This window comes from Xyrauchen texanus, chromosome 34, assembly GCF_025860055.1.
Source record: "Xyrauchen texanus isolate HMW12.3.18 chromosome 34, RBS_HiC_50CHRs, whole genome shotgun sequence".
Classification (NCBI taxonomy): Eukaryota; Metazoa; Chordata; class Actinopteri; order Cypriniformes; family Catostomidae; genus Xyrauchen; species Xyrauchen texanus.
The window spans coordinates 27,675,877-27,691,666 of record NC_068309.1 but is presented as its reverse complement, the minus strand read 5'-3'; the positions used below and the strand labels follow the sequence as shown (position 1 = coordinate 27,691,666).

The window sequence follows — 15,790 nt, the reverse complement described above, 5'->3', positions numbered from 1 at the left end:
TAAATGGTGTATTGTCAACAAACCCTAAAATGACTAAAAATGTAAACAACTTTACAGCTCAAATAATACATGAGTTTTAATAGAAGAATTAATTAAATATATTAAATATATTAAAGTAAAGTGCTTCACATTTCTGACCTTTAACCTATTCACTTCCATTGTAAGTGCCTTACTGTTACATTGATTTTTTCTTTTTTAAATAAAAGGAGGGATGAGTCTAAATAATGTTTCTGTGGCAATCAATAATGCAACAAATGTTGTCGATTGAGCTTAACTTGTATTTAAACAGGAATATTCCTTTAATAATTTGTTGCTTTAGAGGAGATTCCACGAATAGCCTATGTCTTATGTTGTGGTCAACAGCAGCATAGATAGACTGGGCATTAGATCTGTGGCAGCTTCTCTACCAAGGTTGTGCTTGCAGTCAATGAACAGAACATGTACAGGTCTCACCAACAGAACCAATTACATTTCAGTGTGGTTTAGAATAGTATTTTTCCCACATGGTTTCACAAAATCAAGGTCAAATCAATGCAGTTGGGTTTCAGTTGGAGTGCTTCAAGTGCACTGTAAATCATGTTTAAATGATAACAAACATCAGTGTTAAACCTCTGTTTAAGCGTTTATGCACAGGCTTAAACAGATTGTTACATTTGGAACGCATGGTTGCTATTTGGATAGCACATAAAAGCTGACTGTATTAGGACAATGTTTGGTTTCTCACTTAAAAAGAACAGCATCAACATTATTCCAATTTTATTTTTATGTGTTTCATGGCAAAAAGAAAGTCATACAGGTTTGGAACAACATGAGAGTGACAGAATAATGGCATCATTTTTATTTTGGGAGTTAACTATCTATTTAACATATTGTGATACATAATATTTGAAGAACTGTGTTGCAGAACTGAGTATATCTGTGACTTACCAATGCAGATATGTTTATTGTTTGTTGATATGGTGTCTGCAAGCTGCAGAGCAATCTTTATGGCTCATATAAGAACACTGCAGTATTAAAAGCACTTAGGAACAATAATAAGAGCTTTCCATGGTCTTTGTATAAAGAAATTAAAGAGAGGTTGGTGCTATAGACTGATGAACATCCCAAATCTTTATTAATAAACTGAATATGATCATTTAGTGTTCAATTATATGTGCATAGTGATTTAATATTGACAAAGCTACATTTCTTGTGTAAACATCTTTAACAACTACAAAGTGTAAAACAGTCATACAAAACCATTAAAAGTTTTTATATATATATATCAAATGCTTGAGTGCACTTTGAGCTTACAGTTCACAAGGACTGACCCAGTGTTTCATGAGAGGGCTGCCGAAGAGGTCATTGTGAAATCTTAGCTCAGCATGTTTGCAAAGAGGACAAAATATCTATTTACAAGGGCACAGGTGTATAGTTTCATCGATACATATTGATTGGTTTCTTTCCAAAAAAGCATCTTCATGTTTATTTCAATTTGTCAAGCCTCCTTGAGACGAAATCATCCAAAAGCAACTTTGTGTGCCTCTCTTTTCAGTTCAATTAGAGGCATTTTGCTCTTTCTTTGGCAATGCATCCATTCGGCTTGTACCTTAATCCAACATCTTGCCAATTATAAGAGTCTTTACACAGTTTGAGCATTTATCACATTAGTCCTTTAAGGAGAAATGGTACAAACAGTATAACTAAATCTTCAGACATAGCCTGTGACATCATACCCAGCTGCTGTGTTCTGATGAGTTGATTTCCTGGAATCATGGGCTGGTGCCGGAATAGCAGAATGGGTACTAGTGCTGGTTTGGCTGTTAGGCGTCCGGTTCCTGTTGGTAACTTTTGTGGCAGTTTGTAGAATGGGTGGATGGTAGGGCATTGAATGGGTTGCTCCATGTGACATCCCGATCCCAGTGCGGTCAGGGTATGGGTAATTTCGCCTGGTTCCCCTGTCACCATCTAGGTCATCGCAACAAGATGCACTTAACAGCCCTCCACCCAACATGGACATGAGCGAAGAAGCCAGCCCCACATATAGGCAATCACCTATCTCAAATTTAAGACTGGGAGGCATGTTGTTGGTGTAGAAGGTTTGCACCACCTCATAGGTTTTCCAAGACACCGGGATCAAAGACAAGAGCCCTGCCAGGAGAAAGAGCGAGCCACCTGCCCCAGCCACCTTGCTCTTGACTGAGGAACCATCCATACAGACAGTGCACTGCATGCCGATGGTGGACACGGCAAGAGCCAAGACAGAAAACATTATGGATATGACCATCATAGCTCTGGCTGCTTGTAGATCAGCCGTGAGCCCCAGAATGCTGTTGTAAGTCTCACACTGGAAGGCTCCAGTGCTCTGATAGACGCATTCCATCCACAGACCTTTCATGTTGACTACTGCAGTCACAATATTAGCACCAATGTGCGCTGAGGTTGCCCAGTATGGCAGAAGAGTAGCTACCAGGGTCCCGAACATGCCAAAGATGCCCAAAAAGAAGCCCATCAACTCCAACGCTGCTATTGCCATTTCGGCCACTGGATCAATGTGTACTTCAAAGGTCAAACAAACCGTAGCTGGATTGCTGTAATAGAAAACAACTCACTTAAGCTCATTAAAGCATTAGTTCACCCAAAAATAAAAATTCTGTCATTATTTACTCATATTCATTTTATTTCAAATCAGTATGACATTAATTTTTCAGTGGAACACTACTGATGTGATGCAAAATGTTACGCTGAATCACCATAAACTTTCACTGCATTATTTGCACTTTCCATTCACTCTTCCATTCACTTTCATTGTATAAAAGTCATACACAGTTGGTCTGGAACAACATTTGGTAGAATTTACAATTTTGGGTGAACTGTCCATTTAAATCTATAAAATGACAGACTAGCCTCAATTAAAACAGTTAAACACTTCTCTGGAAAGTTTACTTACACTACATATGCTAATAAGTAAAACGTTCTCCAAATTTTCTTAATGTGTTCATATGTGCTCCTCTTCTTAGCATGCGTGTTCCCACAGTCCCTCTTATATTTATGATTCAACCATCTCTTTTGCTCAGATATTATGAGCTGCCCCTGTCCATGTACACACAGGCACTTCTGGAAAAGGTTAATTAAAGATTTACTCGCTACTCACCCCAAAAATGACCTTTTTCTGTATCCATCCCAAAACAAGTCCACTGTGGGAAAGGACAGTGTCAGTCACTGGGAGTGAATGTTATCTTTTCACTAGTGTAACTGATGAGAGAAAACAGTGTGTTTATTGTGTTTATTTATGTCTCACAGTCTCACCCTACACCAACCCCTATCCCTAAACCTAACCCTAACCATCCTATACAAAATTTACCATAGTTTTACTACAGTAACTATAGTATCACCATGGTATTTTGTAGTAAAATCATAGCAAACCAAAATATTAAGAACCACAAATATGGGGCTGCTGTGGCTCAGGTGGTAGAGTGGGTCGGCCGCTACTCGCAGAGTTGGTGGTTCGATTCCCAGCCCACATGACTTCACATGCCGAAGTACTGAACCCCAAGTTGCTCCCAATGGCTGGCTAGTTCCTTGCAGGGCAGCTCTGCCACCATTGGTGTGTGAATGGGTGAATGGGACACAGTGTAAAGTGCTTTGGTAACCTCTAAGGTTACAAAAGGTGCTATATAAGTGCAGACCATTTACCAATATTAAGTATTGTAAATAAAAAGGTCACATACTGTAATATTTAGTTGGATCATAGCTTTGATTACGGCACGCATCATGGCATCGTTTCAACAACCTTATACAATATCTCAACATTTATTTCTGACCACAGTTGCATTCATTTTTGGCCGAGATCTTGATGGGAGAGTCGAACCACTCCGTAAAGTCTTCTCCAGCACATCCCAAAGACTTCAGTTGGGTTAAGGTCAGGACTCTGTGGTGGCCAGTTCATGTGTGAAAATAATTCCTCATGCTCCCTGAACCACTCTTTCACAATTTGAGCCAGATGAATCTTGGCATTGTCATCCTGGAACATGCCGTCAGGAAAGAAAAAAATCCATTGATTGGATAACCTGGTCATTCAGTACATTCAGGTAGTCTGTGGACTTCATTTTATTGCTGCATAAAATTGCTGAGCCTATACCTGGCCAACTGAAGCGACCCCAGATCATAAAACTGCCGCCAGAGGCTTGTACAGTGGGAACTATGCACGACAGGTGCATCGCTTCATGCACTTCCCTTCTTACTCTGATGCGCCCATCGCTTTGGAATATGGTAAATCTGGACTCATCAGACCACATGATTTTTTTCCATTGCACCACAGTTCAATCTTTATGCTCCCTAGCAATTTGAAGTCATTTTTTTTCCAATTAGCCTCACTAATAAGTGAGTTTCTTGTGGCCACACAGCTGTTTAGTCACAATCCTGTAAGTTCTCTTTACATAGTTCGTGTGGAAATGCTCTTACTTTCACTATTAAACATAGCCGTAAGTTCTACTGTTAATTTTTTATGAAGTGACTTCAAGTTTTAGTGATCTCGGTTCACGATCATTCAAGCTTTTTGTGTTGGACAGTTCTTAACAAAATTCCAATGATTTCAGCAATCTCCTTAGTTGTTTTCTTTGCTTGATGCAGGCCAATAATTTGCCCCTTCTGAAACACAGTAACATATTTTCCACGACCACGGGATATGTCTTCCGACATGGTTGTTTAAGAAATGAGAAGCTACACACTGCATCAGATAGGGTTAAAATGATTTTTGCCAGCTGAAGCATATTAATCACTGCAATAATGATCCAATCATAGGCTTAAGAATCTGCTTATTTAAATTCAAATGGCAATTTTTTTTTTCGTTTTTTGGCCAGGCAGTGTAGCATTAACACCATACTACTGTAGTAACACCATGGTTAATTGCATTAAAACTTCTGCCAAAAAGCATGGTTACAATTTTACTATAGTACATTTTACCCACATCAAACAAAGAGAGCAGAGGAACTTGGCATGGTCAGGGAGCAGATCAGGCGTGTGGCCAGGAGACCAAGGGGACCAGAACAGATCAGCCGGATGGCCAGGAGACCAAGTGGACCAGAACAGATCAGGCGGGTGGCAAGGAGACCAAGGGGACCAGAGCTGATCAGGCGGACGGCCAGGAGACCAAGGGGAGTAGAGCAAACCAGGCGGATGGCCAGAAGCCCAGAACAGATCAGGCTGGCGGCCAGGAGACCAAGGGGACCAGGGCAGATCCGGGAGATGGCCAGGAGACCAGGGCAGATCCGGGCGACCAGGGCAGATCCGGGAGACGGCCGGGTGGCTAGGGCAGATCCGGGAGACGGCCGGGTGACCGGGGCAGATCCGGGACTGGGTCAGTGGGCCTGGGTGGAGGCCACAGGACGGGAACTTGGTCGTGGAGGCCTGGGAGGCGGCCACAGGATGGGGAAGGCTCTGGAGATGGAGCCGTGGAAGGCAGAGCTGTGGAAGGCTCAGGGGGCGGAGTTGTGGAAGGCAGAGCTGTGGAAGGCTCCTGCCTGAAAGAGCAGAAGCCTTTCTTCTTTTCTTCCTCCTCTGGATGGTCGAAGTTGGCAACGCTGGCTCTGGGATGGACGAGAATTCCAGCTCATTGGCCGTGGCATGCGTGGGGATTGGTGCGTTGGCCATGGCAGGTGTGGGCATTGGCTCACTTGCCGTAGCAGGTGTGGGCGTTGGCTCGTTAAGAGGATTCTCAGAGGTGAACATCTCTAAAATTAAATTAATATACTCTTCCCACGTGTAGTTCCCGGTCTCCGGTAATTCCCTCCATTTATTGGCAAGGAGGCCGATCTGGTATAGGGACTTTAAGTGGCCATCAGCAAAACCAGTGCATCTGGCTATGGTGCTGAACAGATGAGAGTATTCAATGATAGGGAGGTTTGCTCGGCTCAACCAGAAAAAGACCGCCCCTAGATCCATCTTTTGGTCAGTTTTTCTGTGACGAGGCATGCAAGGAATAAGAATCTAAATGAAGCTTTATTAAACTGAAAAACAAACAAGTTAACCCAGAGCAAAAGGAAAAGAAAAACACTGGGAACCAAGCACAGAACATGATAGCTAAATATGCAAGAACTGACACAGGAAACAGGGAAACCAAGGGCTTAAATACACAAGGGAACAAACAACCTAGGGAAACAATCAGGGAATGAGAAATAATCAGGGAGAACCAATCAAGGAATAAAACTACAAAGGACTACAAAACTAACAGGAAACAGGAACTAAACAAGAATTTCAACATAAAAGTTCAAAAACAAAAGACAACAGGAAATATGACAATAGCTAAGCAATTATTTTTTTTAAACAAAAAAGTTGTATTTGTTAACATTAGTAAATGCGCTATGAACTAACAATGAACATTTGTATTTTCATTAACTAGCATTAACAAAGATTATATATATATTGTACATTGTTAGGTCATAATACTTAATGCATTTACTAATTTAAACAAATGCAACCTCGCGTTTCCGTAATATTGTTAATAAAAAATTAAAAAAACTGTCTTTAGCTTCCCATAAGGTGGAAAAACACAAATATCAGGAACAGGAATTCTTCATAACTCTTCAAACATAGAAGCATTCTCATTCAGTGTTAAAAAAAAAAGATTCAGAATAATACAAAAAAAAAAATAAAAAAAACACAGTGGGTTGCAACATTTAAGTGCATGGCATAATACATTACCCAGCTAATCAAAACAATATGGGTTTGGAATAACATTCCAAGTAAATTAGAGTAAATTACATAAATTAAATTTTTGGGTAAAATATCCCTTTACCTAATAATGCCAGTATAATAATGCTATAAAGCCAAACCTTTACTAATCAGTAATGACAACCATTGTACATGTATTATGAACATGTATTATGCACAGGGTAAGCACAGAAACAAGCAATTGCATTAACTTAAAACTTACCTGGCTCTTTCTTTGTGTTGCTCTACCCCTGCTGAAAGATACAGTTCTATCTTTTATCAGTGTACGTACACAGTTTGAGCCAGTTTCAACTGAACCCTCCACTCAATCTCACTAAATCTTCTGCTCACGTCACCTCACTGTAATGAGATTATAACAATAATCCAGCCTCTAACTGGAAGGGTCAACTATGAACCAGCAAAAACAATAAATATGACTGCAATGTTCACATTAGCAGTATGAACACTGGGTCACAGTGAGGTCTCTTCTCGGGTCAGGGGTGAGATAGGTGCTACAGTGGGAACGGAGATCCTATGTTTGGACCCAGAGAAGAAGGTGCCAGTACAGAGAAAATGAGAGCAGAGGAGCAGAGAGGGTGAGAGGAGTGTGTCTACAGAGGTGTGACAGTTGATGCCATACACACCTCCTCAAATGAGGTGAGAGGTGTTGAGATGCACACGGCAGTCTGAGTCTTAAAGTTTATTCCAAAATCAGCAGCTATTAACTTTGACCTGAGCATTGAGGTAAACAATGAGTTAACATTTATGCATTTGGTTGAAACTTTCAAAGCAACTTACAGTCCATTTAAACAATATATTTTATTAGTACGTGTTCCAATATCTAGTTGAAAGCCTTCTCAGAAGAGTGGAAGCTATTAATTCCCATGATTTTGAAGTAAAAGGTTCAACAAGCATACAGTATATGGAAATAGTACTCAGGTTTCCACGTTTTGCCATGCAATGTATCTTAACTGTAAACCAGTTGAATTTTGTATCTAAATTGCACAGGGGAGCATAATGGGAATAAAATGTGGTCTTTTGAGTCTCGTCATGCTGTAGGTGGATCATCATAATAACCTGCAGAAACTAAACCATAACATACACCTTAGCAAAAGATCCCAGTTTCTCTCTGTCTCAATCCATGACACTGTTGTTCCCAACCGTCTCTGTAGGTCACACTCTGCTGGTCTAATTTGGGGAGGTGTGCGTATAACACCAGCTCTCACACCTCCATGGACACACTTTTCTTACCCTTCTGCTGTCCTACTCTCACACCAACGTACACGCGGTACATGTACCAGGTTCCCACAACAGCACCTTCATACTTCCAATTTCTAAACTGGACCCACACCGACCCCACCATAGCCTCTACTGCTTATTAGTGGTGTTTGCTAAGGCAAGAATCACTATTATTATTGCACATGCTTAAATCATGCGTTTTGTTGAGGAGAGTTTTTTTTACTAGTTTTCTAAATCATGGCAACAATTGACTTGCTTCAATACACAGTTAAATGCAGTTTCCCAGTGAAATGTCCAGCGGGGAGCACCAAAAGTGAGTAAAACGGTGTCATAATCAGACAAGGTTTTTAAGGTTAATATTAGATGGATTTTATCATGAGTAAAATGTACCTCCCTAATCTCAAAATTTAGCCTAAATCTAACCAATAGTCTCCTAAAATATGAATGAGAGGTGAGCAAAACAGACATCCTTACCCTAAACCAATGCCTAAAACTAACTGATCTGCAAATTCAACATTAAAAGCATATTTACTGAAGCAACCACGTTATTTTGTGTTGCTTCTATGGCATTTTCGCTTCACTTTCATATAGAGCTAGGCTGGGCTTGAGGTTCAGTCTCAGAGTCCAAATGCAACACTCTATCAGGTATGCTAATGCAAAAGCTATTCATTTTGGAATAACTGTGTAAATGTAAGTGGGTCTGTAATACAAGTGTTAAAATAAGTCGTTTTTTTTAAATGATGTGTTAAAGTAAAAGTGTTTCGATATCATAACATAGCATGGTGTGAGTAATAATGCGAAAATTAAGTTTTTAAAGTCATAAACAGCCATAGTACACGTGATTTGTGTGAAAGTGAACAAAACACAGTTGTTGTGGCTCCTCTAGTGTTTCTTCCACCAGGAAACTGCAGCAAATGTAGAAAGCGGCAGGTAAATCTACGGTTGCAAAAATGTAGTTATAGTAACGTTCATTCTTTCAGACTAGATTGCAGCCATTTTTGTCTGGCAGATGATAAATGCAAGGTCTCGATCCATGTCTATGAACCAGAATATCATATACAGTTGAAGTCAGAAGTTTAAATACATCTTAGCCAAATACATTTAAAATCAGTTTTTCATAATTCCTGACATTTAATCGTAGAAAACATTCCCTGTCTTAGATCCACTAGGATCACTACTTTATTTTAAGAATGTGAAATGTCAGAAAATTGTAGAGAGAATTATTTATTTCAGCTTTTATTTCGTTCATCACATTCCCAGTGGGTCAGAGGTTTACTTACACTTTGTTAGTATTTAGTAGCATTGGCTTTAAATTGTTTAACTTGGGTCAGATGTTTTGGGTAACCTTCATCAAGCTTCGCAAAATAAGTTGCTGGAATTCTGGCCAATTCTTCCAGACAGAACTGATGTAACTTAGTCAGGTTTGTAGGCCTCCTTGCTCACACACTCTTATTCAGTTCTGCCCTCAAATTTTCAATTGGATTGAGGTCAGGGCTTTGTGATGGCCACTCCAACACCTTGACTTTGTTATCCTAAAGCCATTTTTCCACAACTTTGGAGGTATGCTTGGGGTCATTGTTCATTTGGAAGACTCATTTGCAACCAAGCTTTAACTTCCTGGCTGATGTCTTGAGATGTTGCTTCAATATATCCAAATACATTTCTTTCCTCATGATGCCATCAATTTAGTGAAGTGCACCAGTCCATCCTACAGTAAAGCACCCCGACAACATACATGATGCTGCAACCCCAATGCTTCATAATTGTGTTCTTCGGCTTGCAAGTCTCAGCTTTTTTCCTCCAAACATAATGATGGTCATTATGGCCAAACGGTTCAATTTTAGTTTCATTAGACCAAAGGAAATTCTTTGATCTTTGTCTGCATGTGCACTTGCAAACTGTAGTCTAGCTTTTTTATGGTGGTTTTGAATCAGTGGCTTCTTCCTTGCTGAGCAGCCTTTCAGGTTATGTCGCTATAGGACTATCATGAACTAACAATGAACAATGTATTTTTTACAGCATGTATTAATATTTGTTAATACTGTGGATATAGATACTTGTCTACCTGTTTCCTCCAACATCTTCACAAGTTCATTTGCTGTTGTTCTGGTATTGATTTGCACTTTTCGCACAAAACTATTCATCTCTAGGAGACAGAATGCATCTCCTTCCTGAGCTGTATGATGGCTGCATGGTCCCATGGTGTTTATACTTGAGTACTATTGTTTGTACAAATGAGCGTGGTACCTTAAGGCATTTGGAAATTGCTCCCAAGGAAGAACAGACTTGTGGAGGTATAAAATTTGAAAAGATTTCTTTGGATTTTCCAATGATGTCAAGCAAAGAGGCACTGTGTTTGAAGGTAGGCCTTAAAATACATCCAAAGGAACATCTCAATTCAGTACACCTCCTATCAGAAGCTAATTGGCTAATTGTCTGAATGCTTGACATAATTTTCTGGAATTTTCCAAGCTGCTTAAAGGCACAGTTAACTTTGTGTATGTAAACATTTGACCCACTGGAATTGTGATATAGGTAATTAAAAGTGAAACAATCTGTGTAAAAACAATTGTTGGAAAAATGACTTGTGTCATGCACAAAGTAGATGTCCTAAACGACTTGCCAAAACTAAAGTTTGCTCATACGAAATCTGTGAAGTTGTTAAAAAATTTAATTACTTCAACCTAAGCATGTAAACTTCTGACTTCAACTGTAGACTCAAAACCCTTTAGCAACCACATAGCAATGCCCCTGACATCACCCTAGCATTGTGGTGGCAGGGTTTGCATGGGCAAGAACAACTCGCATATTCTTCTGAAAATTTAAAAATGTTGTTGTATTTAAAGAAACGTTCTGGTTTCAATACAGGTTCAAATCTATTTGACAGCATTTGTGGCATAACATTGATTACCATAAAAACGTTTCTTTGATTCATCCCTTGTATGTTACAAAAAACAATGGAAGTGACTGGCGCCACTCCATAAACGTTAAAATACAAACGGTTTCAAAATAATTGTGCCTATACTGTTAAAACAGTTTGTATGTTAATGTTTAAGGATTGGCCCCATTTACTTCCATTGTGAGCACCTAGTAACCATATTTTTTCTCTCTTAATAAACGAGGGACTAGTTTAAATCATTTTTTGTGGTAATCAACATTATGCCACAAATGCTGTTGATTGAGCATAACTTTGAACCCGGAACATTTAAAAATGATAATAATTTTAAAAAGCACAAACAAGCATTAATCTTAAAGATTCAGTGGAAGGAATGAGAATAAGAGAGAATGAGTGCATGAACGAGTGTATGAGTGCATTCTGTAGATGAACCAGTAGTATAAATGAAATACACCAAGTTCTTTTGCTTAGCACTAATTAATCATCACTAATTCTTTCCTAATCTAGGCATGTGCCACTTCTGACCATTTGGTATCAGCACCCTAACAACCTAGTTCTGAAACTTGATTTGGTCCTTTAAAGTCTCTCTGACCTCAAACGCTGGCCAAAATACTGGCTTTCTTGTCGGTAAAAGAAAAAACGTTCAAAACAAAGGTGCTGGAATTTAGGTTACACAATCAAAACAGTATTGAGAAATGAGCTATTCTCCATTTATTCTGGTCAGCGATTACCTGTGAAATCTTTTCCACACAGATCAATGTTTTTTCATGTACAGTTTTAAGGGCTTACTGGAGGTCAGCATCCAGGTCAAGGGTTGAATGTGTAGGTGCTGATGTGGGAATAGTGGCCCTGGCTGTGTCTTGACATGGGTGGGTGTGTTCCAAACAGAATGTGAGTAGAATGGTGGAGCTCTGCAGTATGAGGGCTGGTGTCACCTCAACACCTCCTCAGATAAGGGCAGAGGTGTGAGGAGCACATGAGTGAACAGGGTTACTGGACGGTCATTGTTTAATGAGAGCCTGGTTACCTTTACACAGTGATAGAAGTCAAAAATATGAATGCAGTTATGATCATAAAAGTCAAACATGGCACCATTAAATGCATCATGTAAGATTTTACATCAACGACGTTTACAAGACATGCATTAAACAATGATGACAAACCTGATATGATGCCTCTAAATATTTTCATTTAAAATCAACCTAAATTTCAGCCTGTTGGTCATACAAAGCTATGAATATTGTATGGCTTGTACAGCAGAAGAAAGAAAGTCATACACATCGGGGATGGCATGAGGGTGAGTAAGTGATGTGTGAATTTTCATTTTGGGGTAAACTATTCCTTATATATACACTCACCTAAAGGATTATTAGGAACACCTGTTCAATTTCTCATTAATGCAATTATCTAATCAACCAATCACATGGCAGTTGCTTCAATGCATTTAGGGGTGTGGTCCTGGTCAAGACAATCTCCTGAACTCCAAACTGAATGTCAGAATGGGAAAGAAAGGTGATTTAAGCAATTTTGAGCGTGGCATTGTTGTTGGTGCCAGACGGGCCGGTCTGAGTATTTCACAATCTGCTCAGTTACTGGGATTTTCACGCACAACCATTTCTAGGGTTTACAAAGAATGGTGTGAAAAGCGGCAGTCCTGTGGGCGAAAATGCCTTGTTGATGCTAGAGGTCAGAGGAGAATGGGCCGACTGATTCAAGCTGATAGAAGAGCAACTTTGCCTGAAATAACCACTCGTTACAACCGAGGTATGCAGCAAAGCATTTGTGAAGCCACAACACGCACAACCTTGAGGCGGATGGGCTACAACAGCAGAAGACCCCACCGGGTACCACTCATCTCCACTACAAATAGGAATAAGAGGCTACAATTTGCAAGAGCTCACCAAAATTGGACAGTTGAAGACTGGAAAAATGTTGCCTGGTCTGATGAGTCTTGATTTCTGTTGAGACATTCAGATGGTAGAGTCAGAATTTGGCGTAAACAGAATGAGAACATGGATCTATCATGCCTTGTTACCACTGTGCAGGCTGGTGGTGGTGGTGTAATGGTGTGGGGGATGTTTTCTTGGCACACTTTAGGCCCCTTAGTGCCAATTGGGCATCGTTTAAATGCCACGGCCTACCTGAGCATTGTTTCTGACCATGTCCATCCCTTTATGGCCACCATGTACCCATCCTCTGATGGCTACTTCCAGCAGGATAATGCACCATGTCACAAAGCTCGAATCATTTCAAATTGGTTTCTTGAACATGAAAATGAGTTCACTGTACTAAAATGGCCCCCACAGTCACCAGATCTCAACCCAATAGAGCATCTTTGGGATGTGGTGGAACGGGAGCTTCGTGCCCTGGATGTGCATCCCACAAATCTCCATCAACTGCAAGATGCTATCCTATCAATATGGGCCAACATTTCTAAAGAATGCTTTCAGCACCTTGTTGAATCAATGCCACGTAGAATTAAGGCAGTTCTGAAGGCTAAAGGGGGTCAAACACAGTATTAGTATGGTGTTCCTAATAATCCTTTAGGTGAGTGTATGTATATATATATATATATATATATATATATATATATATATACACAAATTTCCAGAGACAGTTAATGTTTTCATTTTGCTCTGGGTTAAACAGGGTTAATGTTGGGTAGGTGCTTATATGGGAACAGTCCTAGTACATGTACTGTGTGTAGAGAGTGGCACAGGTCTGGAAAGGGTGTGAGAAGTGTGTCCATGGAGGTGTGAGGGCTGGTGCCATACACATGCACCTCCTCAAATGGGAGCAGTGGTGTGAGGCTTGTGTACATGTGAAAATGACAGGGTCAGCTAAACTCTCTGACCCTAAGCAGAGGTCAGTCTTACCACATAATATTTAATCATATCAGTTATTTCTCAACCAAGGATTTATTTCTCTTATAAATTGCCAGTCATTTTTATTCTTAATGTAGCAGGCAATTTTGTTCAAAGTGACTTACAGGGACAATACCCCTGGAGCAATCATGGTTAAGTGTGTTGCTCTTAACCACTTATGCTACACAACCATATGCATTAAAAAGGTTCGGAAATAGCATGCCCAACTAATCTGTCTATCACAAGCATATAGAAGTATATATAAATTTACATTTATGCATTTGGCTTTTATCCAAAGTGACTTACAGTGCCCTTATTACAGGGACAATCCCCCCAGAGCAACCTGGAGTTAAGTGTCTTGCTCAAGGACACAATGGTGGTGGCTGTGGGGCTCGAACCAGGATCCTTCCAAATAACAGATTACCAGTTATGTGCTTAGACCACTACACCACCACCACTCTATATATTATATATATCTATATATTCTTCTGCATCCCTTTGTCACCACAAGCCAAACCTTGATAGTTTAGGTTACACCACTAAAACTAATTTAAAGGGTCAGGTCAGGTAGAAATAGCTTCTTTAAGGTAATGATTGGAGGTTACCATTTTTTACAGTGTATATCCACTATAATATGTTAATAAGGACATTAATCAGTTGGGTGGTTTTCCTAATCTTATTCACAAGCATGCTAGTAATATTTTTTAAAACAGTTTGCAAACATTCACTCTGAATTGCATCTTTACACTACTAGACAGGAGACATGCATCAGTTAGAGGAATGTTGTTACTTTTTAGGGTTTAAAAATAAAAGCAATCAAATTGCTCTAGCAGGGAAGCTATGTGGCAGCCATCTCCCTGATTTGCTATAATGGAGGCAAACTATGCAGTTAAAGCAAAATAATAAAAATAAGTTTCAAAAATAAGAGTTTTGCAATCGACAGCATTTGTGGCATAATGCTGATTGTCAAAAAAATATGTTTGACTCATACCAGGTTTATTTTAAACACAAAAGTAAAAAGGCACTTACAATGGAAGTGAATGGGGCCAAAAGTTTAGCTACAAGACAAACATTGTATTAATGCATTATTATTGTATGTACTGTTATTATTAAACATTGCACTTAATATTATTATTTTAGTGTGATAAAATCTTTGTTCTACACAATTTTAGTGCAAATAAAATTAGTTTAATTGCTGACAGTGTTGTTGTCGTCATGGCAAAGAAGTTGTAATATTTTATATAAATTTACTCCGATAAGGTTCGAAAGCAATTTTAACACACTAAAATCATGTTGACACATTTGATGTTGATATTTTGTGGCTTTACTTTTAAAACAATCATTACTTATTCAATTTTATTGTAAGTGCCTCTAATGCAGTGGTTCTCAAAGTGTGGGGCGCACCCCATAGGGAGGGCACGATGGTATTTTAAGGTATTTAATCCATTTTATGTTTTTTTTAATTAAAGATTTGTGTTGACTTCCTTTAAAGGAAACACATTCGTCAGGCATGGGGGGCAGTGGGCTGGTGATTACTGACATTCCTGACCATGGGGGATAAGATTTTTAAAGAGCCGTTAGTGGCAGGGGGTTTCCAAGGCTCTGAGATCAGCAAATGTTAAAACAGACTTGGACTAGACAGACCCCCATACAGCAGAACACACCCAATTGAACAGAATAAACAGCATACCTCTTATTGCCACCCGCAATACACCCTCAAACCCTGTCTGGTGCTCGGTCATTCAATTTGTTCAATCTATTAAGATAGATAGACATCCATCCATCCATCCATCCATCCATCCATCCATCCATCCATCCATCCATCCATCCATCTATCTATCTATCTATCTATCTATCTATCATCAATTTGGCAATCTATGTTTTTATTTAAAAAATATACATTTAAATTGTGCCTACACAATTCTTTAAAACATTACAATTGTAATTAGCCTACTAGTTTTATTAATGGATGAGTTAGATCAGACAGCAAAAGAAAAGTACCCAGCACACAGAAACTTCTTCAATACCATTTTAAAAACATCTCAGTCATAAAGTTGCTCTGACAATGTAGAAAAAAGGGCAACTTCTTTGAAGAGGAATA

At 39.4% G+C, this 15,790-nt stretch overlaps 1 protein-coding gene across 4 annotated transcripts in view; it reads right to left on the bottom strand.

Moving 5' to 3' along the window:
- Positions 1 to 781: 781 nt before the first annotated feature.
- The window catches only part of LOC127627306 (claudin-14-like), a 41,305-nt gene continuing 26,296 nt past the window's right edge, over positions 782 to 15,790 (bottom strand). Inside the window, exons 1-4 of one of the 4 annotated variants that reach the window (XR_007968541.1) lie at positions 6,914 to 6,983; positions 4,949 to 5,938; positions 3,134 to 3,234; positions 2,527 to 2,570 (exon numbers count right to left, since the gene is read on the bottom strand). Coding sequence is in view for 3 of the 4 variants with exons in the window: in XM_052103650.1 (XP_051959610.1) it covers positions 1,691 to 2,515 (825 nt within the window). In the remaining variant the exon portion in view is untranslated. Of the gene's footprint in view, positions 2,571 to 3,133; positions 3,235 to 4,948; positions 5,939 to 6,913; positions 6,984 to 15,790 lie in introns of those variants that run through there. The other 3 variants (XM_052103650.1, XM_052103648.1, XM_052103649.1) reach the window with 3 other exon arrangements.